The sequence below is a fragment of the Morus notabilis genome, unplaced genomic scaffold, assembly GCF_000414095.1.
Source record: "Morus notabilis unplaced genomic scaffold, ASM41409v2 Scaffold602, whole genome shotgun sequence".
In the NCBI taxonomy this organism is placed as follows: Eukaryota; Viridiplantae; Streptophyta; class Magnoliopsida; order Rosales; family Moraceae; genus Morus; species Morus notabilis.
This window is the reverse complement of record NW_010358894.1, coordinates 285,065-310,912: the sequence shown is the minus strand read 5'-3', so window position 1 is coordinate 310,912 and position 25,848 is coordinate 285,065. Positions and strand designations below refer to the sequence as shown.

Here is a 25,848-nt window from a genome sequence, read left to right as displayed (position 1 = left end):
GCGTTGACAACGAAAAGATGAATAAAACCCGACCCATATACCTTATTAAAATTTTTCATTAGCATTGAGTTTTTATTAAAATACTATCTAAATATAAATTCAAGTTTTGATTCACTCAAACACAAACTCAAAAAGATTCTTATCTCAAACCATAACTCAAATGTACACAACCAAATACAAACTCAAGTTACAAGTTCAACTCAAGTTATAACTCAAATTAACTTAAAAATTATACTCAAATTAAACTCTAAAAGAACAAACCCTTAATAATTTTCTCTTTCTTCCTTTATTTTTCTTTTTCTTATGAGTAATAGATTTTCTTTTTCTTAACGTTGTCTTGTCCAAAATAATTGATCGGTTAGCCCGAACATCAAATCCTCCACTCAACGGTTCTCGCAAGCCAAAATTGAATATTGCCAGCTGTCGCTGTATATCCACGTGGCAATCAAACACTCGCACATGGATATTGTTTCTCAATTTCTTAATCGCAAAAAATCGCGAAACGTCGATCCAAATTACTTTTGGTCAACCCGATATTTCATATAGAGATCAGCGTACGTTTAAACACGTCATTTCTTTTTCCTCATCATCATCGTCAACATATATATACGTATGTGTATATATACGTATGTGTATATACATTATTGATTATTCAGCTGACCCGCCGATTCTGTATCTCTGATCTCTCAATCAGTCCGTACGATTTTTTCATCTTGCTTTTTCTTCTCTCAGTCCATTCGTGGTTCCCGATTTTCCAAGCTCGTCGGCCATGGCTACTCAAGGTCAAGTCATCACCTGCAAAGGTGCTACTCTTCTTTCTCTCTCCGGCTCTTTCTGATTGAATCTGTGATTGTTTGTTTGGAAGTCTGAAAAATGGTTGTGATTTTGATGTGTTTGGATGTAATCGAAAATGCGAAGCGGCGGTGGCCTGGGAACCCAACAAGCCGTTGGTGATCGAAGACGTGCAGGTTGCTCCGCCGCAGGCCGGCGAGGTGCGGATCAAGATCCTCTTCACTGCTCTCTGCCACACCGATGCCTATACTTGGGGCGGCAAGGTCGATATTTTTAGCATTTCTGTCGTTTTCCGCGATTTTTTTTTTCTTGTTTTTCTAGTTGCTTGGTAGAAATTTGCGAAGTTAAGATACTGAATAATTACGATTATGTAAATATATCTCCATCTAAAGGTATTTTCTGTTTTTTATTTTATACTATATTTTTGTGGGAAATTTTTCTGGAAAAGCACTTCCAGAACACCCTCTGTTCAGAAGAAAATGGAGAGGCTCTTTAGTCTGTTGCGGGAAAATGGAGCTGATCCTATTAATTGGTATCAGTAATGACAAGTTATAGTCAAATGGGAGTCAGTCTTTTTTTTTTTTTTTAATTATTAACTTGGGGAGGGGATTCGAAACAAATCTTAACAATTATAAGAGTGTTGGGTGTGAATTCTACGCTAACCATACAACCACATAGGATCACTCCAGTGGGTATAATGTTCTGTTTTGAGTATGAAGGAGCCGCTTGTTGTCACTCTTGAGGATAAGATTTGATTTATAGTTCATAGCCAAAACTTGGAATTGATTATGCATGTTTTAAGATAGGTGAATAAATTTGGTTCTATGAGTGTGGGTGTGTAAGTGTTTGGATAGCTGCGACTGCGACTGCGACTGATGCCTTTTGTTCCTACAAGTGTTGATTAGGTTAATAGGTCTATAGGTACTGTAATTCATATAAAATCTAGGAAATTTCACATTGAAGAAAGAATAATAATTTCCTTTTTCGTTATAATTATCATGGTTTTTACAGATCATATGTCGTAATACAGCTTACACTTTGTTTACCTTGCAGGATCCTGAGGGTCTCTTTCCATGCATTCTTGGTCACGAGGCTGCAGGGTATGTAATTATATGTATCTCATTTTGCGCATGATATATAATAGTCTTGTTTTCGCAATGAAAAAAATTGACCAACTTTGATTCAGGATTGTGGAGAGTGTTGGTGAAGGTGTGACTGACGTTCAGCCTGGAGACCATGTCATCCCCTGTTACCAAGCAGAATGCGGGGAGTGCAAGTTCTGCAAATCAGGGAAGACAAATCTCTGCGGCAAAATCCGTGCTGCCACTGGAGTTGGAATTATGATGAATGATCGCAAGTCCCGCTTCTCTGTAAATGGAAAGCCAATCTATCATTTCATGGGAACCTCAACATTTAGCCAGTACACTGTTGTTCATGATGTTAGTGTTGCAAAGATAGATCCAAAAGCTCCTTTAGATAAAGTATGCCTTCTTGGATGTGGTGTTCCAACTGGTAAGATTTTTTGTTCTTTATTCAACCTGTTTCTGAAACTAATTAGAGTATTTAGTCCTTTCTTAGATCAACTTTTACAATGTTATGTACTTCATAGTGCAGCAAGCTATGTTTATCTGTTAGATTGTTACCGGTGGTTTTCGGTTCTTGTATGTGTGGAATTGTTTGTCAAAGTTCTTGTATGTGTGGAATTGTTTGTCAATACTCATATCCTCACCTTAGTTATGCTTGTAACGTGACTGTCATCTTTAAGGTCTTGGAGCTGTTTGGAACACGGCAAAAGTAGAACCAGGGTCCATTGTTGCTATCTTTGGTCTTGGAACTGTTGGCCTTGCGGTAAGTTTTCTTGTGTGGGCCTTTTTAGTTTATTTTCTTCTGCTGAATGCTTCACTTTTAAATTACTGAATGTGATCATAACGTTGCAGGTTGCAGAGGGTGCAAAAGCAGCTGGTGCTTCAAGAATTATTGGTGTAGATCTTGACAGCAAGAAGTTTGATGTTGGTAAAATTTCTCGTGATTCTTCTTGTATTCTTTGTTTGCAGCTATTTTATGGTTGGTTGGCAGTACTAGATTTTTACCCTGAACTTTTAGCAGTTCTATATATAGAACCAACTACTCTTGTTTATCACAGGAGAAAAATTTTAGCAGCATGTGTTTGCTGGCTCCCTACCACAAAACCAGCGAGTCATGCGTCATTGGATTTTTAAAGCTGACTGATGTTTCAAATTTTAACTTGCAGCAAAGAATTTCGGTGCTACAGAATTTGTGAATCCAAAGGACCATGACAAACCAATTCAACAGGTCCTTGTCGATCTCACGGATGGTGGTGTTGACTACAGTTTCGAGTGCATTGGAAATGTCTCTGTGATGCGCGCTGCTCTTGAATGCTGCCACAAGGTGAGTGCTTCTTGATTGTGGTGGCTTGCACTATTATGAAATTGAATGCATCTTATTTTCTCCACCAAACTTTTCAGGGCTGGGGAACATCAGTTATTGTTGGTGTGGCGGCGTCTGGACAGGAGATATCAACTCGACCTTTTCAGCTGGTGACTGGTCGTGTCTGGAAAGGAACTGCCTTTGGGGGCTTCAAGAGCCGTTCACAAGTGCCTTGGCTTGTTGACAAGTACATGAAAAAGGTGGATACTATGGAAAATGTCAAAGAATGAGTTCCTTTCATACCTGGACTACACACATAAAACGTTTTTTTTCATCCTTTTAATGCAGGAAATCAAGGTTGATGAGTACATCACTCACAATTTGACTCTTGGGGAGATTAACAAGGCATTTGATCTGATGCATGAAGGAAGATGCCTCAGGTGTGTGCTTGCAATGGATTTGTGAAGGTTTCCACGAGGGGCATCTTTTCCCGGTTCCTCGAGGATTTGAGCTTGGTTCCTCGAGGATTTGAGCTTGTCTCTGGCTTTTCACTATTGCCCCTCGTGTTCGTGAAGTTAAGAAACCGAAAAAATGGGTGCCTTATTGAAGTTGTCTTCTTTTTTTCTCTTGTTATGACGAAGTTAAAAAGACCTTGGTGTGAGTAAGCTCTGCTGAACTTGTTTTCTCCTTTTTCCCCTTGTGGTAATGAAGCAAAAAATATCCTAAATAAAGTGGATGTTGTGTTGAACTCGCCTTTACCTTTGTTTTTGCTTTGGTTTCAATTTGAAAAAAATATTCCGTTCTATGAGAAAATAGAATTTTTAGTTTTTTGCTCTACCGACTTGCCAGTAACGTATCAAAAATAAAAATGAAAAAAATTTGTCACTGGTCTTTTTTCCTTTTCCCCTGAAAACCATATGAATCAGTGAACTAGTACTTAAATAATTTACGAGGCAAATGCTGAATCATAATTAACTATTACAGAAACAACTTTTAAAGAATTTTGTAGCTCAATTACTGTTCTAAAAATATCAATTATTTTGGATTGCAGAAGGGTATTTATGTCACTTTAGGTCAGCATTTTGCTCCAAGTAAAATATTTTAGATTTTTTTTTTTTGGTTATATATTTCAACAAGAAGATTATGTTATGTCTTGTTAACCTCATTACAAATAGATTAAAAATGATAAGTCAACAAGCATGCCCTAACGAAAGCAGAAAAATGATGAAAAATCAACTAAAACCTAGAACGTGGTAGAAAATATGAAACCACCAAACTTTTAATGAACTTAGCAAATATACAATTAAAAATAATTGATTTCTTTAACCTTCAAAACTTTGTGAATAATAGTCTAAACAACACTACAACTCGAACAAAATAAATATTTCTCACTCGGGATCTTGATCATTTTGATTCAAGCATTTTTAAGTCAAGATCAACACATCCTACAAGAGCAATGATTCAATAGACACTTAGGACCCTTTTAAATCATACTTGTATCAACATATGACGACCATTTCCTCGTCTTCAAGAGTGAACCAAAGCAAGCAAAAGGCAGTGTCGGAATATTTGCAGCCTACTCATGACGGAGGAGCCCATAGACCAGCTTTGAACTTTTTATAGAAGTCGGACTTTTTAGAAACAACATAAAAGACTGCACCAACGTCCAACAGGTGAAGCAAACATACATAAACAACAGGTAATTGAAATGGAAATGCATAAAGTAACTCCTTTGATAGAAAGTGAGATTTTACATAGTTTCAAATTCAATTGAGATATCAAGGACACGCACCTGGGATTCCTTGAATAATGAAGTTAGGTTCTTTTAGCACATCATGAAGCGTTCTTTTTTCGTTTACTTTGACCCATTTGGCAGAGCCTTTGCGCGAGGCAAAATCAAGAAAAATGTTCCAGATAAGATGGTGTTCTAGCTGAAAAGGCAAGAAAATGAGATAAGGACAATTTTTGATACTGCTTACCTGAAGGGCGTAAGTGATTGGAATTCCGAACTGCGTCCTTTTCCTCATTGCCAATGTCTTCCACATTAGAGGCTGCGGTACCTTCAAGGAAATAGTGAAGAATTTTTTTCTTTGGTAGACAAGCTCCTGAAGCAGGCTGTTAAACCAAGGACACGGGAATATGAAATTAAGCACAAAAAGGCTTACTCAAACATCTAAATAAGACATAAAAAAAAGCTTGAAAAATGAACGCGTTCCGGGTTTTGGAAAGGTTTCCCACACACACACACACATCAAGTTATCAACTAGGAACTAATATTTTAGAAAAAGAAAAGCTACAAACTACAAACAGCTACTTGGCAACGAGGACTTAAGATTTTAGAGACCTGACATTTTAATCCCAATACACAGCTAATAATAACCTAATAGACAAGCAGAAAAAGCTCCTAATTTGTCAATTTATATTATCGTATTATCATGACTTCATAGAAATGCTCCATCTCGTTGGATCATGTAGAATAGGCAGAAGAAAAAAAAAATCACTCAAAGATGCGGCAAGATGAGACAAAGACTAATGAATAATAGAACTGTCCGCAGTAGAGCTCACTGTAACACAATAAGCAGATGACCACTTTAAAAGAGCTATCTTTTGACACTTGGAAGAAAATCAGAACATATTTTGCGAAAGCCAGTGAAGTTCAATCTAATCGGTATTGCACAGTGTCTTACTTACCTCGTAGTATATTTCAACATCTTTGCAATTGTAGTTGTTTTCTGTATCCCAGGGCAAGGGTGGAGAACTTTCTGAAAACATGTTTGAAAGTTAAGGACACCACAAAAAAGATGTACTCAAATATAGATCGGGCACATACCATATACAAAACTCATTAAGTTAAAGGACTTAAAAGCAATATAAAAACAGAATTAAGGATATCATATCGAGATGAGCCGAAAACATGTCTGTCTCGCAGAAATCCTCAATGAAGTCGCTGGACATAACCTCGGCATAAAGGAGAAGAACCGGCCAGTGAAGAATGTTACTCTTATCCAACACTGGCTTTCTCAACCCAACAAGTTCTCTAAACATCGCCTTCCCAATCTTATATCCTCTTGATTCCATCGCAGAAAGAAGATTCTGCGTGACCCATCAGAGAAAACCACATGAACCTCGTAACAATCAAACAAAGTTCTGCATCAATCAAGCATTGCAAATTATCAAACCTTAGCCTCGGAAATGGCCATGGAAACTTGAGCCTGACGTTGTTCTTGTTCCAACTTGAGAGAATCAATCTGGCTTAAGAGTTTCTTCAGTTCTTGGTTATCTGGGTCCTGCTTAATTCCGTTTTCGCAATGGGATTTCGCCTCCGACAGCAAATTCAACGACAACGACGCTTTCGCAGCTCTATAAAACGCCTAAATAATCATTAACAATTTAACAAACAGTTTGCTCAAAATTTCTTAACGAAAAAAAAAAAAGAAAAAACTCAAGAGAGAGAAAGAGAGAAACGAAACCTTGATATTAGTGGGAGAGAGGTTAAGGGCCTCCTCGGAGTCGGTAAGAGCACGCCTGTAATTGCCGAGAAGAAGATTGACATGAGCTCTATTGGAAAAGAGGAGAGAAGTCTCGGAATCACTCAGAACTTTCTGATCGATGGCTCTCGTGTAGCAGTCTATGGCATCTGAGTAATGCTTTTTGCCCATCTTCACGTACTGATTGCCCTTTTCCTGAGAACCCAATAATAAGACATGAAAAACTCAAAACTTTTTTTCCAGTAAAGAAACAAAAAAGAGCTCATATTTGCGAGAAAGAGGACCTTGAGTTCAAAGGCGGCGGACTCTTTGAGAGCGGCGATGGCGTCGAGGTCGGCTTTCTCGGCATCGGTGAGGGGTTCGGAGCCCTTTTCCATCCATAGCGCCATTCCGTTGCCGCGCGCGTAGAGCAGTTCGACCTTCGAATTTCTTCTTCAGAGTTTTTTAGGCTTGTTCTTGTCTTTCAAGTCCGACTTACACTTTCCAGAAGCTACTATCAAAGCCGTTCATTTCGTTGATTCGAATTTAGAATTTGAGTTTTATTACAGTAAAAAACTCTCTCAAATAATCACATCTAACTTTTTTGTTACAGTAAAAAGCTTACATAAAATTACATCTCAACTCGAATTAAAAACTCTCACATAAAATTACGGCCCCGTTCACTTCGCTGATTCGAGTTTAGAATTCGAGTTGATATGTGATTTTATGTGAGAGCTTTTTACTGTAACAAAAAAGTTAGATGTGATTGTTTGTGAGAACTTTTTACTGTAAAAAAACTCAAATTCTAAACTCAAATCAGCGAAATGAACGAGACCCATGTACTACCACTCTTTCAACTGCAATTTTTTTTTCCCCTTCTCCTTTTTAAGTACTTTGCACCGATGCCCCTAATTTGTTTGCCTTTAGAAATTTGCCCTCTAAATTATGCTATAAAATTTTCAAATTATTACAATTTGGCAACTATATTAACTTCCCATTAGGTTTTGAATCAGATTTGGAAATTTTTTATCACCACCCATTTAATGGGAAGCTAAGCACATCATAACAATTTGGAAAGTTCAAAAATAAATTGTCAAAATTTTAATCCGTATTTAGAATTGATCTCATTTTTGTTTTTTACATTTTTCGAGAAAAAATGAAAATGTTTCTAAAACGGTGTTTGGCGTAATAAAGACAAAATAAAAATAAAAACGATTTTTTAGTTTAGTGTAAAATGAGAGAAATAAAAAATGACTTTTAGTCATTTTTCATTTTTTTGTTTTCGTTATCTCCTCTCTCGAGAAGAGAGAGAAAGAGAGACATTAATGAGTTTTTTTACACTGAAAATAATCTCTTGATAAAACTACCAAACGCATTTTTAAAAATGATTTCTGCTGAGATTGAAAATGTTTTTATTTTCATTTTCATATAAAAAATAAAATCATTTTAAAACGAATTCCAAACGCACCCAAAAAATCTTCTCTTGTTTCTCGTATTTCAATTTCTTACGGCATTTCTAAGCAATATTAGTCGCAACAAAAAAAAAAAATAAACAAATAAACACTAAGGAGACGTTTAGTTTATGGATTAAAATCATGTGATTAGAACCATTTTTAATTTACGTGTATTTTTTATGAAAGAAAATATTATAATGAATCATGAACTATGATTCAAATTATGATTTAAATTCTCCAACCAAACATCCCCTAACTTAAACTTCGATGTTACACAAGAGACGAGAAATTCTTTAATAAATAAAAAAGATTTTTTTTTTTTTTGGGTAAGAAAACTTCTCCGCTCTACATCAAAATGCCGTCTTTTTCCTTCTACAAGTTTTTTCCATTCTATGGGCTACCAACGGTTAAGCCTTGAGAGGATGCTCCTCTGATTGAACAACGATGTTTAATTCATGTATTTAAAATCATAATTTAAAATTATTTTTATTTTACGTGTATTTTTTATAAGAGAAAAACATTGTAAAAAACTATGAATCATAATTCAAAATCAGAAACGAATACAAAAAACAAGAAAACGCTTAGTTTATGTATTCAAAATTATAATTCAAAATTATTCTCATTTTACGTATATTTTTTGTGAGAGAAAACACTGTAAAAAACCATAAATCATGATTCAGAATCAAAAACGAATATAAAACACAAACGTTGGGAAGCCAAATTCTAGAAGAATAAAAAATTATACAAGGGCCAGTTTAGTTCGCTGATTCGAGTTTTTAATTCGAGTTGAGATTTGATTTTATGTGAGAGCTTTTTACTGTAGCAAAAAAGTTAAATGTGATTATTTGTGAAAGTTTTTTACTGTAGCAAAACTCAAATTCTAAACTCGAATCAGCGAAATGAACGGGCCTTACGGTACTTACGATCCTTAATTTTCTCTTCTAACTTCTATCCATCAAAAACAATATAACAGTCTGATAAAAGCAATACCCAAGTGGGAAAGACTTCACAGATTAGAAACGGGGTACTAACACAAGGAAATCTCAAAAAGAAATCTCATCATATGTGGTGTTGACGAGCAGAAGGATCAAGGGGCAAAAAACAACCAGCCTCTAATCCTCCAGACAGAATCCCAATTCCCAACCTAGCGATAACGAAAGTGCACTTCGTATTCGTAATCATCAATACTACAAAATAACTTTACACTACCAAGTACTAAAAAAGCTCCTCCAGCTTTTAATGGGGATGCTTATTCTGCCCAGCACAAATTAACCAGCTCCAATTATTTACAAGAGAAGCACAAAACCTGAAAGGCTCAGCGATTCGGGCTTCATGGCTTTTCAAGAAGCATGACTAAACAGTGTAGAGACACATTATGCACGGTTGAGACCGTTCCAGGAGGTTTCAAAGTCGAACAAAAGCAAACCTGCATCGATGGGAGGAGGCTCCGGAGAGAAGATGTTAGAATGAGGAGGTATAGATCCGTCTGAAACCACAGGAGCAGATTGACTTTCCAGCAACCAGTCATCAAAGTCAAAATCTGCGCTAAAATTAGTGCTTCTTACATCGAACTGGGGACTTGACTCCTTATTAGAAGGTTCATAAAGAGACTCTGTGCTTTGAGGTTGAGGATGCTCAACTGGAGGTTGTTGCATGCTTTGACTGGTATTGTTCACCCAACTTGAGTTATAATCCACAGAACTAGTGTCGTTTACACTTGCACTTCCTATGCCATCTAGAAAGTCACTTTCCACCGGGTTTTGAGTGCCATTACCATTCTGATAGATACTTTGGTCATTATTCTGATACTGATTCCCATGCTGATAGAAATTCTGAGGATTATTTGATGGAGGAATAGGGGAAGTATATATATTGGGTTGGGAAGGTGGTGTGTTTAAAACCGTGCTTCCCAAGTTGGGCTCGGAGGGGCGTTGATGCATGCTGGAGTTAACATTATCCCACCTGATGGAATTCATGTCATTCAACGCTGTTGCCGGAGTAGGATTTCTAGCATATTGTGTACCAATAGCATGATTCCTACTTTTTGGTGAATAGTACGTAGAATTATTCATTGGCAAGGCAATCCCAACATTTCCTGACCTTTTAAATATCGTGGGAGAAGAGACTAAAGGATGACCTGAATTAACATGACGTGGGCCCCCCCTTCTGATGTTACGATTAACACCAAGCGACTGCCCTCCTGAAACTATGCGGGGTTGCAATCTGTTCCTATACAAACCTGGTCCCAAGGGCTGGCTCCTACCTCGGCTTAGTATAGTAGGAACAGAGAAATTCGTTGGGGAACAACCTTGAATAGGAGAAGGCCTGGAAACATGACTCGGTGATCTTGAGTTAGGTGATAACTGAATAATGTTGAGCGATGAAATTGGGTTGAGTTGAGGCAGACCCATCGAACGCAGAGTATCAGAAACTTTAGTGGAGGCTGGTAATGGAGCATTTTTACCCAACTTAAAGTTTCTCCTCTGGATCTTCCATATCTCCTCTTTGTCAGTGGCGTGGCAATGGTCGATGCTGGAGGCACTTGTTGCCCAATGCACACAGGGTGCAGGTGAGTCGCAGACATAGCAATGACACTGCATATGTTCAAGGACATTGTTAAAAGCAATTGTAAGATAACTGTAAAACAATTAGCAATAGAATATAGTAGAATTCTTGACGCCACAGCTTGTAATAGTCATCTTACCAGGTCACAGTGCTTCTCATGTGGGGTAGCACTAAAAGGAAACGTGACACAATGATGTCGAGGATGAGGATAGTCTCTGCATGCAATCTGCAGCGAAAATTTAAGAAGAATTAAAGAATGTCATTGCACACGAGGCACCAACATCTCTACCCAGTCAAAATCAAACGATATTGAATTTGGCAATGTAAGATGAAATGACAAGAAGAAGAAATTTGATATACATATAAGAATCAATTATCACAAACCCTTCCCTTAAGAAACCAAATCCCTTCAAGAACCCGTGTTTCGGTGACCAGGAGAGTCAGCCGGAGATGGGTCTGTGCTTTTGTCAAGGGGTAGCTCGTCAGTACCAGGTGTATCAATTATCACAAACCCTCCCTTAAGAAACCAAATCCCTTAAAGACCCCACAACATGACAATTTCCTCAATCTCAGCTCCATATTATATATTTATACCAATACAAATAAGCTGGTTAGCAGTTGACAATGAACCAAATGGGAAATGCAAACATGTTTTCCACTGTTTCCGTTGAAAAAAGCTGCAAGACTAATGTCTGAACGGGATTATACTTTTCTTAAAACAACATCTTCGATGAACCCCAATTCAGGTTCTGATTCTCACCCCATACCTTTCTCAATAATCTTAGCACTCACCATGGCCGCTAGTTCTATTCCAATTTCTTGGCTTGCTCAAGCAAGGAATATTTCACATCCAGCAGATGGGAATCATGGGATTACCAACCCAAAGGCCGAAGTCCATATCTTCCCACTAGCCTCAGCAAGTTCAAACCCTGCAATAACTTTCCATGAAGCTGAACTAGGCAACAACATGAAGAGTTATTCTTTATATATACCCTAAGACATCTAATCTAACTTTCCAAATGACCATTCATTGGCGTGTCATCCAATACACAAGTATCATCCAAGCAACATAGCAAATGATTATTTGGCTTCCTTGTCACCATCAGCTGAGTCCAAAAATCAACCCCTAGAATGTTGTTTCGTCATTACATGTTAAAAAAAATTAAAAATATATAGGCGCTAATCTCATTAACGTAAAGAGGGCAATTCTCTTAGCAACCAAACAAGGCAAACAAAAAAAAAACGAAAGAGAAAAATGTTTAACCAAACAGCAGGTGCAAAGTGCAAGCAAAGCCCGGCAGTTAATTTCCTTTCCTTTCAAACTCGTCTGTCAGCAACCAAACAAGGTACACAAAAAAAGGGAAAAAAAAAAAAAAAAAAACAATTACGGTAATTTCTTATGAAATGATAAAGTTCATTGCTTAATACCTGACCCTTCTCGCCGACGATAAGCAAGTCGTCCTCGCCGCCACTCGCCAAGTCATCAACGACCCCGGCAGGCTTATCGGGGTCGCCATCCAAAATAACACAGTCATCGTCCACGTCCACATCTCTCACCGTCGGTTTGGAAGACTTTGACCTCTGCTTGGGCTTGACCTCGGCCACAACCACAACATCATCGGAATCATCGTCCGATTCTTTGTCTTTGGAGTAGAAAAACTCCGCCAGCCAATCAAAGTCTTCGCCTTTGGGCAAGCTGTGCCCGGAAGATTCTTCATCGGAGCTTATATCAAACACCAGAGGCCCCGGATCCATAACCCCATAAACAAAACTTCCAAAAACTAGGGTTTCTAATAAAAACTCACCGAAAAGCTCCCAAAATTCATTTGTTTACACTTCCGATAGAAAACGATAATAATCAAAGGTACAGAAACAAAAACTAAGAAAATTACATCTGAGTCGTACAACAATACTTATAATTTTCCGACAAAAGTAATTTCAATGATATACCTGGTAGAAAAAAAACAGCCAAACATAATTTAGCCGCGAAAATTCTAGAAAACGATAATAATCAAAGGTTAGAAACAAAAATTAAGAAAATTACATCGGAATCGTACAACAATACTTATAATTTTCCGACACAAGTAATTTCTATGATTGATATGCCTTGTAGAAAAAAACAGCCGATCATAATTTAGCCGCAAAAATTTCTGAGAACAGAAAAGAGAAAAAAAAAATCAAAAGAAGAAAATGGTTAGGTTTTTTAGGGATTTTGGGACCGAGTATAACAGGAAACCTCGGGTTCCGTGCGTTTCTGTGACGCTTTCGAAAAAATGTGAGTGAGAAAGAGAGAGAGAGGGAGGGAGAGTCTGAGCGAAAAAGAAGCCAAAGACTAGAGAGCGAAGAAGGGTCTTGACCTGAGTAACAAGACAGAGTGAGCGATAGAGAATAAAAATATATATATATTGTTTTTGGAAAATAAAAAGTGTATTTTCTTTCACGTATCCTTTTCTTTCCCATGTTCAAACGAGGACAAAAAATTCTCTTACAGAATTTCTGAGGCTCTAAGATCTGGTATGAGAGTTTAAAAATCACGGTGGTTTAGAACCCGTAGATGCTGTTTTTGAGAATTTTTTATTGTAGTAAAATTTAAATTTTAAATTTAAATCAATAAAATAAACATGATCTTAAATTTTTAAGTTTGAGTCACGTAAGTTTTGAATTGTAAAGTTTTAATTTTGAATTTAAATATGAATTTTTAGATTTAAATCATGTGATTTAAATCAAAGTCTAATAAACACTTTTTTAAATTTAAATTATGGTTCAAATTTTACGAATCCTCGTACTAAACGCATTTTAAAATACTTTTTAGTTGTAAAAAAAAGTGTAGGCGTGAAAAAAAGTGTATTTGCTGTAGAGACACCATTTATTAGACAAATAAAAATTATATTCTAATCGTTAAATTAGTTTTTTTAATAGTTTGGTCTGAAATATGACATGTTTTGTGTTGCGTTAAATTTTAATAAACACATACACAGATCTAACCGCTATTAATCGAATAATTAAAAATATAAGTTTTTACAGGCATAGTGAAAAATATATGCCCTACCACCAAGAAAAAATTTGTCAGAATTTCAGAAAAAATTTTGTTACATATCAAAAAATATTAATAATATATCGATTTTAGTAAGATTATAATGTTTTTTTATATAAAATTTCAGAAGATATCATGGACATATCGAGACAACTTATGTGAAAAATATCATAAACTTTTTAAAACGTAATTAAACATTGACAATTAATATATATATATATTCATTTTATTAAAGTTTTATTAGCTAAATAACATATTTTTATTATTTATCATACGTGTAACTTCGTAAATTAGTATATCATTGATTCAAAATTTGTTGAATCATGACGAAATCTCGATCATGTTCAAAGAGATTTGCTTTTGTTCAATCATCTTTTATGCAAAATTTATTTAATTAAGTATATGTTTTCAAAGTATTTTCATATCCTAAAACATCAAAAAAAAAATTATTAAGTTCTAAAATTAGTTTATATATATTTCATAGTAATTTCTAATATTTCCACCTATATCCATATTTTTAAAATTTTTCAAATCGATATTTCTAGCAATACACGCAGTTTCATCATTGTTTCCAAGTAGGAAGCTTGGGATATTTTGAAATTGTAAGGTGCTCATTTTATGCGTCTGAGTTAAGAATTTGAGTTAAAAAATAAATATATATGAGATAAAATTTTATAGTATAAAAAATTAAATTTAAATTTTTATGTGAAAAAATATGTAATAAAAAATTTGAGTTAGAGTCTCTAATTTTATAAAAGAATATAAACTTAATAAAGTTGTAATTTGAGCCTAAACTTTTTACTTTTTGTACGTTGTAGTGCTCGGATTGGGTATCGCAGTCAATGCCGCGTAGAGTCCGTGGCCGAAAACAAACGTATCTCTCGGAGCTGGGCCTATTGATGATGTAGGTGATCTAAGAGGCCCATGACATATGTTGAAACAAAGGGCTAATGGACCATGCAATTTGGATCTTCAGAAGCATCGAGCCTATGTTGGTAAATGTTGCATTTTAAAAAGCCCAAACGACACCTTATTGGATTAAAAGGGCCTAATTTCTAGTTTCTCTATTCCCACGAGCTTGGATTGAAATGAGTGACGATGGAAGTTCCAAAATGTAGTTAAGGAAGAGACTTATGTTTGGTTCGTCCAAAGCGAGGTTCAATATTAATAAATAGTAAATAATAATATTGTTAGGTATTATTATTAATAATTAGTGAGAGAGATGGGATTGAGAGCGGACAAAAAAAAAAAAAACAAAGTGTCCCACAAGTACATCCGACAAATATCAATTTTGGTAGGTAATCCCTTTGAAACTATTTTAAATAATGCCTACCAACATTATTATCTTTCACTATTGGTTTTTCCTGCTTGAGGCCGCGGCATAATTGAAAGGAACTCCTAATAATAGATGGCCTTGTAGAATACCAAACTTGTGTAGGTGGACCACGCTATGTCATCTATTAGGAGGCACATCAATTTTCAACTTTCGTTGTTAGGAAAAGAACATTGAATTCAGGGAAGGATTATTCTTTCATTTCTTCTTTCGTCATTGGCTTCTAACCACTCTAAGGGCCCGTTCAGTTCGTTAATTCGAGTTGAGATGTGACTTTATGTGAGCTTTTTACTGTAACAAAAAAGTTATATGTGATTGTTTCTGAGAATTTTTTACTGTAACAAAACTCGAATTAGTGAAATGAACATGACCTAATAGTCTTAAACGTTACGCTTTTTGCAAAATAGATAATAAAGTATAGTAGGTAGAAGTCATATAATATGTAGCGTAAACTTGGAAAATATGTATTATCTTGTTTGATATGTCATGATGATCGATACACAATTAAGGGAATATTCTTCGTCACGCATTGAGCCCATTAGTCTGAACTCTGAACCTTTTGTTTTACTAGAATTCTCTATTGGTGTATATGTGCGGAATCCCTTTTGGATAATGGGTTCTGGCTTTTTTTTTGCATGCATGGGCATATCCCTGCTGAGTCAACATCCTCTAAGTGGTGTCAGGCCAAAGGGAAAAAAGAAAATGCACGTAGCAATCAACATTAGGCTTAATTACCTCAAATTTATTGTATGTCGTGCATGAGTTTCAGCTGTTCTTCTCATGTTAAAAGAACACATAAAAGTGAGACACTATCGTCAAAAATAAATAAATAAAAAAGAAAATGAGAAATGCTAGCATAATTCAAACTGTCATTTTATCCGTTCATCGTTTGACACATGAATTTTATTATCTCATTTTTTATTTAAATAATAACATATCATATTAGTGGAATCTTTATGTCAAAATGTGAATAGAGATAATGATAAAAAAGAGTGATAAAATGAGTGGTGCTAACAAATAACAATATTTCTCAAAGAAAATAAACACGGTGGAATCAATAACTTCTCGTTTAAAAAGTATATTTAAATCAATATTATTAATTATGACGTTTGAAATTTAAATTGTATTTAAAGTTTTTATAAAAAAATGATGTAATAGATTAATAATTTGAGTCTGGGTATATAAACAAACGGATCTTTAAGAGGATGTTTATTTCTTGTATTCGTCTCTGATTCTGAATCATGATTCATAATTCTCTATAGTGTTTTTCTCTCATAAAAAATACACGTAAAATTATGAATCATAATTTTAAATTTATAAATTAAACGTTCCCGCGTTGATGTCAAATCTTCTCTTTAAAATTCCGTTATGAGAATCTTCATGGTAAAGTTACTAGAAAGAAACAACGTAAGTCGTGCGTGAAATAGTACATCGTTTAATAATAGCTAAATATTAATCCCTTTGAGAAAAATATAAAATACAAGAAACAGTAAATAGAAAATAGTTAAAAAAAATATAACAGAAAAACAATAAATAATCTTAATTTAATTTGAAAAGAAACAAGTTTCGAGAAGGGTACAGCAGCCAGCATGTGCAGAGCAACCTTGGAGGGCTTTACGCGAAGTACTGCTTATTGTAGTTGACGCTTTCCTCCACCCGCTTTGTCGCGCGTTTTTAGCACCGCACTTTCTACTTTTCTCAACATTTTTCACGTTTATAATTTGGGTATTAAATGGAAATACCAATGGGTTATAAACATACAGTCACTATTAAGCGAGGATTTTAGTCTTGCCCTAAACTTCTTATGCAATAAACGATCTCTTCTTCTTCTTCTTCTTCTTTTAAAAAAAAAAAAAAACTTATTCAATAAAAGAAAATTTAGAGAAATATATATTTAGGGAGTATCTAAAACAATTTTTATTTTTACCTTACGTTTATATTAACTTAAGGGGAACAAGTTCAAGAAAAAGGGTAAAAAGTGAGTTAAACTAATACTTGAGGATTAATTACTACTAGATTACGTTTTTTTTTTAATCTTTTTAGTAAAATATTGTATTATTTTTTATAACTTGGTCATTTTAAGTTGCAATTAATTTTAGTTAGTAAATTGTACTTCGTAGTTTTTTTTTAGGATTAATATCCTAATGTTTTTTGAGAATTAATATTTTATAGTTTGGGACATGTACAAATTATACATAATTGGAATTAATCAAAAGGGGGTTTGAAATAAGAGAGTTTTTATGTAAGGATAAAAAAAAATTATTAGTAATTTTTTATTTTTCAGTTGTCACATCTGTATTAAAAATTATGTATTCAACATATTTTTACAATCTAATTTGATTTTAATCAAATTTAATAGTCAAAAAATTAATCCTACTAGTAGAATGCCCTTAAAATAATTGTGGAAATTGAAATTAACTTTGCCATGTTTCAGAAAGTGCATACAACGCGCCAAATTCGAAAGTGTAATTAACGATTTTTCTTATCCCACATATTCAGAATCGGGCACGTTATGGCCTGATTTTACTCCAATCCCCCATCGACGGATTTATCAGGATTGACAATAGAATGAAATGGACGGTCCAGATCTGCTAAGGTTTTTTATTTTATTTTTAAGATTAGTTATTTAGACCACCGCATTAACGGTTTCTTAGGTGGGAATTGCACTTCTACGTCCAAAGTCAAACACACTTTTTCGTTATTGGAAGTTATTACGTTTTTTAGTTATTTTATTTTTAAATTTTTTTTTTCCAGTTTTTCACTTCCCACCAAATATCATAAATGCCCCTCTAGTTTTATAATTGTTCTTGGAGAATAATTCTACCTAGTTTTTCTCTAAAAAAAACCAAAGGGAAAAAAACTAATTATTAACAAGAAAAGGAAGAAAAGGGACACTATTATAAATGCGTAGTAGAAAATTAATATATTTTTAGGCTTCATTTATTTTACCAATTTGAATTTAGAATTTAAATTTTGTTACAGTAAAAAGCTATCAGAAACAGTCAAATTTAATTTTTTTATTACAGTAAAAAATTCTCATATAAAATTACATTTTAACTCAAATTAAAAATTTAAATCAGTAAATTAAACGAACTCTTAGTATTAACTGATCATATGCTAAACAAGAAGTACGGAGCGCAAGGGTGGGGACTGGGGTGGGCTAATTTTCTTTTTTTATTCCTAAAAAAATTACATAAAAATTTCTTTCTTTCTCTATTTTATTTTATTATTTTTTTGCTCGCATAGAAAGGATTACCCCTTTTTTTTTTTTTTTTTTTTTTTAGTTTTGAGTCATGCATCTTTCGCCATATTAGTATAAAAAATAACACGAGGGAAAAAAGAAAATCCCTTTTCTCCCCTTCTTTTCTAGGGGGATATAAATGAATATTTATAAAGACTCAGGGAGTCACCTGATATCCTCACTAATTAATTTGCAAATTTCCATTTCCATTTTCGTTGCCTCTCCTGTTCAAAAGCATGCTTTTTTGCTAACCGCATCTCTCCTTCTGTTCTTCATTAATTCATTCATTCATTCATTTCCCTAAAACTCCATTCTATATTTAGCAACTCTCTCTTCTCTCTCTCTCTCTAGAAAACACAAGCTTTCGAACCAAAACGAGGTACGTTTTTCTCCGAAATCTCTCTCTAATTCTTTCGTTTCTTCCGTTGGAATGTTCTTCACCTCACGACAGTTTCATTTCTCCTACCAGTTATTGAATATCAATTTCCGTCTTTGACGCTTTGTTTCGGTTATAAATCATGTAAAAACTTCGCATTTCGATATTACAATCATAAATGCTTGATTTGGCTCTTTTACGCTCTGTTTTACTCGCTTCTGACGAGAAGTTTGCTATATTTGTAACGCTTTCGATTTTTTTTGCGATCAGGTTTCGGTTCTACGCTCGAGAAAGTGAAAAATTCTTCCAAAATAGTGAAGATTACGTGAAAAAAAGATCATTTTCATGGTTAATTGAGCATATTGGGTGTAATTGTGATCTTGGTATCTGTAAAATCAAGGATCAAGTCAATTTAAGGGGAAAATAGCGACTGCATTTTGAAGTTGTTACGATTTTGTTTGTATTTTAGGTTCAATTAGGTTGAAATTTTATGCAATGAAGTGGAAGTTAGAGGTTAATTTTGGTGAAATGATTTTATTAGAAATATGAGCTGAAATGCTTAAAATGATGGATGGTAAAGAAGATGGGGAAGTTCATGAAGATCGGCCTTCTTCGCCTATTTGGGTACTGCAACATTTGTCGGAGGAGGCGTTTAAAGTTGCTGGGGAAGCTCTTCATAGTGTGTATTCGGGGAATTCGAACGTGCCGCCCTCGGGACCGGGGCACAGACGAGCACAAAGTGAAGTACTGGGGACGGATCACAGGCGTAGTAATAGCTTTCACAGGTTGAAGAGTCATGTGCAGAAGGCTTGGAAATGGAGAAGCAATTTGCGGGAAGAAGGTCGCCGGTCGAGTTTCAATCCTGAGGTCTTGGCCAACCAGAAACGCCAGTGGTATCAGCTTCACTCCAAAGTCCTGGTATTCTATGTTTTAGAATTTTCTTTTTTTGGGTATCTTTTCTTGTTTTCTTTTATTCAAAGAAAAAAGGTGTGTAGGGATAGATGAGAGGGTGATTATATTGCTGGGAGGCCCTGCATCCCCGCGTGGTATATGGATACCTGTGGCTAACTATATACCCTGTTTAATGTGACTAGAACTCAAGACCTTGTCAATGTGAACGTGTAGCTTTACTACCCTCTGGATGACTAGTGGTTTCATTTTCTTTTACATAATTCTGTAGAATCTTTACCAGGATTGTATTATAGAAGTTTTTATCAAATTGAGTAGAGCTGGATGACAATTCAACCTTGGTCTGTTGTAGTCAAGTTTTCATTTGCATCTTCCCCTTCTGAGTTTATTGTTTTCTCTTTTGGTTGATAAGCGAACTTTCTTTTACATAAGCGAACCTTGGTCTGTTGGTTTCATTTTCTTTTACATATTTCTGTAGAATCTTTACCAGGATTGTATTATAGAAGTTTTATCAAATTGAGTAGAGCTGGATGACAATTCAACCTTGGTCTGTTGTAGTCAAGTTTTCATTTGCATATTCCCCTTCTGAGTTTATTGTATTCTCTTTTGGTTGATAAGCGAACTTTCTTTTTTCCCATGGAAGATTTGCTCTTGTTCCTTCAACTGGATTATATGGGATGGAGATTTTTGGAAACTGGATTTTACATGAAAAGGTGTCATTGTAGGATCATACAAATTACAAGGAACCAACCTCACTATTTGAACACTTCATAGTTGTGGGGCTTCATCCAGACACTAATCTTGAGACGGTGGAGGACGCATTTGCTAAAAGGAAGAAGTGGGAGATGGAGATGGCAAAATCTGAAATAATGGACTTTAATACGCAGCATCAGCGGAGGCCTTCACTTCCTACACTGGAACCTCAGGTTGACGTCATAATGGCATTAATCCTATTACAGATTTACTTTTTTGTATAAAGGATAAAGATTCATTGTTTATTTCCATGAGATTATAAAAATATTCTCTAATTCTTTTTGCATTCACAGATACTTTTCAAATATCCTCCTGGGAAGAGGCTAGCAATGCGTTTGAAGGATTTAGCTGCTTTCTGTTTCCCTGGAGGAGTTAAGGTCTGTATTTCTGATATTGTATCATACTAGCAATGCAAGACTAGGTTCTCTACAATCTTTTTCCATGTCGACTTTCAGCTCAAGATATGTTAATATCCGCTAGCTTCTTGCTTTGGCTTGTTGATAGATATGTATGAGGCACATCGTGAGCCTAAATAAAAAGTTCAGTCTAGAGGGATTACCACATGTCAGCCGTTTCTGTCATCATTTGCTTTTATTCTTGAGAAATCACTTATTTTTATTCTTCTTCATGTTGTTGTTGTACAGTATCTATATAACTTTCAGTCAATTTGTTTGCCATCCCTCATACTTGCATTTGTGGGTTGCATAATACAGGCACAGTTGTTGGAGAGAACCCCATCACTAAGTGATCTAAATGAGATTATTTATGGACAGGTATTACGTTCTTTTAGTCTCTATTTAGGAAAGATTTAGCATTTTTCCATGTGCCCTTGCTTCTTGGAACAAACAAATAACATTTTCATTATTCTGCTTTCTCGACAGGAGCATTTGGGCAGGGATGATCTATCATTCATTTTTTCCCTCAAGGTATGCTATGTTCTAGGTTTATATCGTTAAATGAGAGAGTTACCTTTCCTTAGGTTTGTATAAATGTATACTTCTTTTTGTATTTATGAGAATCATCAATTTTTCTCAATGCAGTTCTTTTTCATTCTACTTTTTTCCTCTGCTGTTTACTGGTGTTACATTAGATACACTAGATGATGGTTGCTCAAAACGTTCTGTATAATTGTGTTTCAAAGGATAGACAGGTTGATGGTTGCTTAAAATGTTCTTTTCTTCTTGTTCAGGTGGCAGACAATGCAACACTTTACGGTGTTTGCTTACATGTCATGGAAATAGTACAGAGGCCCCCGGGTATCTTGGGCGTCTCATCTCCCCTTTCTCATTCCTCAGCAGGATGCAACCGTTTTTTGGTGTCTGCACCTCGCTGTTACTGTGTGCTAACAAGAGTTCCTTTCTTTGAATTACATTATGAGATGTTGAACAGGTTTTTTTTTTTTCGAAGACTTGAAGGATTGGCCATAAATCATAATTGATAATACGTCTGTAAATGCAAAAGTAAAATGGCTAGTCAGTAAATGACATTTTCAGCTTCCTTTTTTGATCTGTTTTAATTATTCCATTACAAGTAACTGTTATTTTACTTCGATGCAGCATCATCTCACAGCAGCGTCTGGATCGAATAACAGAATTTGTTAGTGAAATGTCTCTTTATGATTATGTGCCTTCAACTCCCAGAGCAAATGATCAAATGGATGAGAATGTTGAACCACCTGAGGCAAAGTCTTTTGGCGATTGGATGAGTTCTGCAATACCTGTAGATAGCGCAGTGGCTATTACTGCTGCTGCAGCTGGAATTATTCCTGGTAATGGGGTTCCAATATCCTCATTAAGGATATGGGAGCCTCCCTCCCCTGAAAGTGTTACCGCTAGTGAATCTTCGGAATTTAGTCAAGCAAGGGATTTAGATAAAGATGGTAGAAAGAATTTACAATATTTTGATGATTCTTCTGAGGCCTCAGAAACTCGTTCAGATACTCTGGAAAGAATGTGTGGAAGCTATGAAAATGGCTATTCTTCTCCAGAGGTTAGGGCGTCTTTCTCCTCTAGATTTTGTTCATTGGAGCGCCTTGGGAGTTCAGAATCCTTATTCAGGTGGTAAATAAAATCAGTAGTGACATGAGTTCAAATACTAAATGAACAAACTCTGCAACTCTTATTAGTAAATATATGTGTAACAATGACTTTACTTTTTAATTAACGTTGCCTTTGTTACTTCTACTCTCATAGGCCTCATCTCTCTCTCTCTTTCTTTCTTTCTTTTTTTTTTTTTTTTTTAATATAAGCAGTTTTGTCTGTGATAAATTATACATTCTTATATTTTGCAGTCCAGTTAGAAGCATGACATTGGAGGATGATGATGATGAATTCTCATACTTCGAGAAAGATCTTGGTGACGACTTAATAATGGAATGGGCCAAGGTTGGTTGATTAATGTTGTTTGTATATTTTAGAGTAGGTGATATTTGATTACCATTGATCGTCTTTGTCTGACTTTTGTGATAGGAAAACAAAAACGACTTGCTACAGATTATTTGTGGATATCATGCTCTGCCTCTTCCTGCAAGGGGAAGTGAATTGGTCTTTCAACCTCTTGAACATTTACAGTCGATTGAATACAGGAGACTTCCGGCTTCTACCCTTGGTTTTTATGAAAAATATTCGAATTCATCTGAATCCGCCGAAGTACGTTCTTCATTGCTGCTAAATGTAGGCTATGCATCTTATCATTCATCTTGACCCAATATTATTGATCTCTTTTATAGGTCAAATTCAAGTTGGCTGCTGCTGAAGAAGCACTTGCACTATCGTTATGGACAACCGCAACAATTTGCCGTGTTCTGTCCCTTGAAAGTGTAAGAACAATATTCAAGGCTAATGGCTAATGTGCTTCAGTAAGTAACTCTGCGTGTTGCTAGGACTTTGGAGTTTGATAATTATTCTTTCTTCCAGGTCTTGGCATTGTTAGCTGGTGTGTTATTGGAAAAACAAGTTGTTGTTGTGTGTCCAAACTTGGTCAGTAAGTTTTACTCTCTGTATTTCTTATGCCAACTTTGATTTCAGTTTTTTTTTTTTTTTTCCGGCAAATTATTTTTTGCTTATTCGTTTTCGGATCATAACCATTTCACTTGAACAAATTCAGGGTGTGCTATCAGCTACAGTGCTATCTCTCATTCCCATGATTCTTCCGTTTCAATGGCAAAGTTTAATGCTTCCTGTAAGTTACACTTGCAGTTTAATGGTACATTTCTTGAGGATAAATACTTTGTCAATGACTAGTTAAAGTCTTTAAGCTAAATTTCTCTGATCCGTTTCAGGTTCTACCAGGACGGATGCTTGAATTTCTTGATGCACCAGTTCCCTTTATTGTGAGTTTTCTACATCGTTTTAAATTTTTTTGCTTACAAATAACTTGCACGTAAGTACTTTTTAGGATCATATTAAGTCAGATGTACTATTCAACAGCCTCTGATTTCTAATTCCTTTCATGGAGTTCTGAAACCCATGTATTTACCAAGTTAATAATTAACAAGTATCACGATGAATGATATGTTACTGCCCATTGCCAAATGTAAGAGTCTGGAAAGGCCCCAGTCATATCGACGTTTTCAACATTAGTTTCTTTCTTGTTTATCACTTGCAGGTTGGATTGCTAAATAAACCGATTGATATGAAAATAAAAGCATCTAATCTTGTTCAAGTTAATGTGTTCAAGGACCAGGTTTGTTTAAATGATATACTCTTCAATTATTCTTTATTCATGACATTTTCGTGGTAGAAAATAGCAAATGTGTTTGAGTTTTGGTATTCTTGAATATAAAACAGTTAATCATTCTAAAGCTTATGATTTGTTATTTCTTATACAGCTTATACATTCTATTGGATCCAGAAAGCGTACTGCTTGGGCTTTTTTCTCTTAAGAATAAACAATTTACAAATTACTTTATTTTCTTGTACTTTCATTTTTTCAGATTGTCTCACAGTTTACGTAAAATTCTTTGCTATGCCAGCATTTTTTAGAGTAGAAAAAATTATGACACTGTCGTAGCTAATTTGATATTATGAGAACATCGACGTTATTTGTAATATTTTTTTGGTATAATTGATTACCTGAACCCTTTTTAGTATTCCGACTCTTACATATTTGTTCAAACTTCAAACAGGTGAAAATGTGCAGCTTGCCAATGCTTCCGAGATATAAAGAGCTTGCATCCGCACTAACTCCTATCCATGCTAGATTGGCACATGAAAATTCTATGGCTCAGAGGCATCCTGTACATAGGTGCAGCGAAACTCAGGTTTTTAGTTTTTACTGTTGTGCCTGTATGCTTGGTGTTTATGCTTTCTTTCTTTAACAATCAGGAAATTTACTTTCAATACGCCAAATCAGCTCTGATTTAGGCAGAAAATTATCTTTCCCACAAGATCTAAGGGACACGTGCGTTGTTCTTAATATGATTATGAAAATTCGATGGGCAGATCAGTCCTTAATATGATTACTTCCTTAAATCATATGGAAAAATCATTAACTTCTATATTGTATTTCGTTTGCTTTCTTGGTGGTAAAGTTAGTAACTAATATAGCTTTTGTTTGCAGGCCGAAGCTGCAGGCCAGTTTTTAAAAGTTATGAGGGGCTACTTGGAGTCACTTTGTGCAGATCTGAGGTTGCATACAATTACAAGCGTACAATCAAACAATGATAGGGTAGAAAAACTGAATTATTAATATACCACATTCGTTTTAGTTCTTTAATTGCGAAACACAGTGAAATCCATATGTAAAGCTCTTGATTAAATTCTGTGTTTTCACGTTAAAATTTCTGTCTAACTTTTCAGGTTTCTTTACTTCTCAAGGATAGCTTTATAGATTCCTTTCCTAGTAGAGACCAGCCATATATCAAGGTAATTTATAGTTCGTTAGAAATTTTGCCTGTACCTATTGCATTTTCGTCACATTCTTCATGATGAGAGAAGCACAGAGTAAAGAAATATACTTTTACAAAGTTTCATTTTTGGATTGCTTATCTGGTGTTTCGTGTTCATCGCTCGTGCTTTGGGTTTCGACTTTACAGTTGTTTGTAGACACTCAAATGTTCAGCGTTCTATCAGACTCGCGCTTGTCAAGATTTGAGAGTGGATATTCATAACTTAATCTGGTTATAAAATATATAAAGGCGTCATTGAAGATTGGAAGTTGCAGATGAGTTTCCCAATTTGGCTCAAATTGCCAACAGTTCTTTCAAGTGTGAAGGGTAATTGGCTTATAATCCGTGTTCGGATAATGGTTCGTGACTCGCTATAGTGTTTTTTCTCACAAAAAATAGACGTAAATCGAGAATGATTCTGAATCATGGTTTTGAATCCACGAACTAAACGTTCATGTATCATAATGTTGTTGGTTATAAATTTATAGTTTACAAAATCCCCCACACCCTTTTCAATCCAGGAGCCAGTAAAGAAATTATCATAACCCAGTCTTTTATGGGGATATGATATTTTGGCTATATTATAGTTTCATTTAAATTTGAAATTTTTGTAAATGTCAGTTAAGTTAATAAAACATTCTTGAAGGG

The 25,848-nt window shown here is 35.1% G+C and overlaps 4 protein-coding genes across 6 annotated transcripts; 2 read left to right on the top strand and 2 right to left on the bottom strand.

Moving 5' to 3' along the window:
• The first annotated feature begins 633 nt into the window (after window positions 1–633).
• Window positions 634–3,934, top strand: LOC21398977 (alcohol dehydrogenase class-3). Its single transcript, XM_024162618.1, has 9 exons — window positions 634–803; window positions 919–1,055; window positions 1,846–1,892; window positions 1,979–2,304; window positions 2,558–2,640; window positions 2,730–2,805; window positions 3,044–3,201; window positions 3,279–3,440; window positions 3,529–3,934. Exons 1-9 carry the CDS (start codon window positions 770–772, stop codon window positions 3,643–3,645), a joined length of 1,140 nt encoding a protein of 379 aa, XP_024018386.1. The 5' UTR covers window positions 634–769; the 3' UTR covers window positions 3,646–3,934.
• Window positions 3,935–4,511: 577 nt separating this feature from the next.
• Window positions 4,512–7,121, bottom strand: LOC21398976 (tetratricopeptide repeat protein 4 homolog). The gene is made up of 8 exons (XM_024162661.1): window positions 6,953–7,121; window positions 6,651–6,863; window positions 6,360–6,551; window positions 6,073–6,273; window positions 5,872–5,952; window positions 5,160–5,295; window positions 4,973–5,059; window positions 4,512–4,834 (listed from the first exon to the last, which is right to left on the bottom strand). Exons 1-8 carry the CDS (start codon window positions 7,055–7,057, stop codon window positions 4,761–4,763), a joined length of 1,089 nt encoding a protein of 362 aa, XP_024018429.1. The 5' UTR covers window positions 7,058–7,121; the 3' UTR covers window positions 4,512–4,760.
• A 1,929-nt stretch (window positions 7,122–9,050) lies between these two features.
• LOC21398975 lies at window positions 9,051–12,641 on the bottom strand. The gene is made up of 3 exons (XM_010093526.2): window positions 12,095–12,641; window positions 10,806–10,892; window positions 9,051–10,695 (listed from the first exon to the last, which is right to left on the bottom strand). The coding sequence occupies exons 1-3, from the start codon at window positions 12,419–12,421 to the stop codon at window positions 9,475–9,477; spliced, it is 1,635 nt and encodes a 544-aa protein (XP_010091828.1). The 5' UTR covers window positions 12,422–12,641; the 3' UTR covers window positions 9,051–9,474.
• A 5,832-nt stretch (window positions 12,642–18,473) lies between these two features.
• Window positions 18,474–25,848, top strand: LOC21398974. Of its 3 annotated transcripts, XM_010093525.2 has the most exons (19): window positions 18,474–18,653; window positions 18,921–19,568; window positions 20,285–20,485; window positions 20,606–20,689; window positions 21,026–21,085; window positions 21,194–21,238; window positions 21,502–21,701; window positions 21,869–22,369; window positions 22,603–22,696; window positions 22,781–22,960; window positions 23,041–23,130; window positions 23,228–23,290; window positions 23,418–23,492; window positions 23,593–23,643; window positions 23,919–23,996; window positions 24,439–24,573; window positions 24,873–24,980; window positions 25,112–25,177; window positions 25,348–25,848. In XM_010093525.2, exons 2-19 carry the CDS (start codon window positions 19,206–19,208, stop codon window positions 25,420–25,422), a joined length of 2,469 nt encoding a protein of 822 aa, XP_010091827.1. In that variant the 5' UTR covers window positions 18,474–18,653; window positions 18,921–19,205; the 3' UTR covers window positions 25,423–25,848. The 3 variants fall into 3 exon arrangements, with proteins under 3 accessions (XP_010091827.1, XP_024018424.1, XP_024018425.1); XM_024162656.1 differs by lacking the exons at window positions 25,112–25,177; window positions 25,348–25,848 and having other exon boundaries at window positions 24,439–24,557; window positions 24,873–24,969; XM_024162657.1 differs by lacking the exons at window positions 24,439–24,573; window positions 24,873–24,980; window positions 25,112–25,177; window positions 25,348–25,848 and having other exon boundaries at window positions 23,228–23,294; window positions 23,919–23,993.

Bases quoted from the DNA above. Each gene is read 5' to 3' on its own strand.
- LOC21398976 (XM_024162661.1), bottom strand. From the start codon at position 7,057: ATGGCGCTATGGATGGAAAAGGGCTCCGAACCCCTCACCGATGCCGAG. The intron at 6,864-6,952 runs GTCCTCTTTCTC...TTGGGTTCTCAG, and splicing joins CCGCCGCCTTTGAACTCAAG to GAAAAGGGCAATCAGTACGT. The intron at 5,296-5,871 runs GTAAGTAAGACA...TTGGTTTAACAG, and splicing joins ATGTTGAAATATACTACGAG to CCTGCTTCAGGAGCTTGTCT.
- LOC21398977 (XM_024162618.1), top strand. From the start codon at position 770: ATGGCTACTCAAGGTCAAGTCATCACCTGCAAAG. The intron at 2,305-2,557 runs GTAAGATTTTTT...GTCATCTTTAAG, and splicing joins TGGATGTGGTGTTCCAACTG to GTCTTGGAGCTGTTTGGAAC. The intron at 2,806-3,043 runs GTAAAATTTCTC...TTTAACTTGCAG, and splicing joins CAGCAAGAAGTTTGATGTTG to CAAAGAATTTCGGTGCTACA.
- LOC21398974 (XM_010093525.2), top strand. From the start codon at position 19,206: ATGCTTAAAATGATGGATGGTAAAGAAGATGGGGAAGTTCATGAAGAT. The intron at 20,486-20,605 runs GTTGACGTCATA...TTGCATTCACAG, and splicing joins TTCCTACACTGGAACCTCAG to ATACTTTTCAAATATCCTCC. The intron at 21,086-21,193 runs GTATTACGTTCT...CTTTCTCGACAG, and splicing joins ATGAGATTATTTATGGACAG to GAGCATTTGGGCAGGGATGA.
- LOC21398975 (XM_010093526.2), bottom strand. From the start codon at position 12,421: ATGGATCCGGGGCCTCTGGTGTTTGATATAAGCTCCGATGAAGAATCT. The intron at 10,893-12,094 runs GTATTAAGCAAT...TTTTCGCTGCAG, and splicing joins TCGTCGGCGAGAAGGGTCAG to ATTGCATGCAGAGACTATCC. The intron at 10,696-10,805 runs GTAAGATGACTA...GAACATATGCAG, and splicing joins ATGAGAAGCACTGTGACCTG to TGTCATTGCTATGTCTGCGA.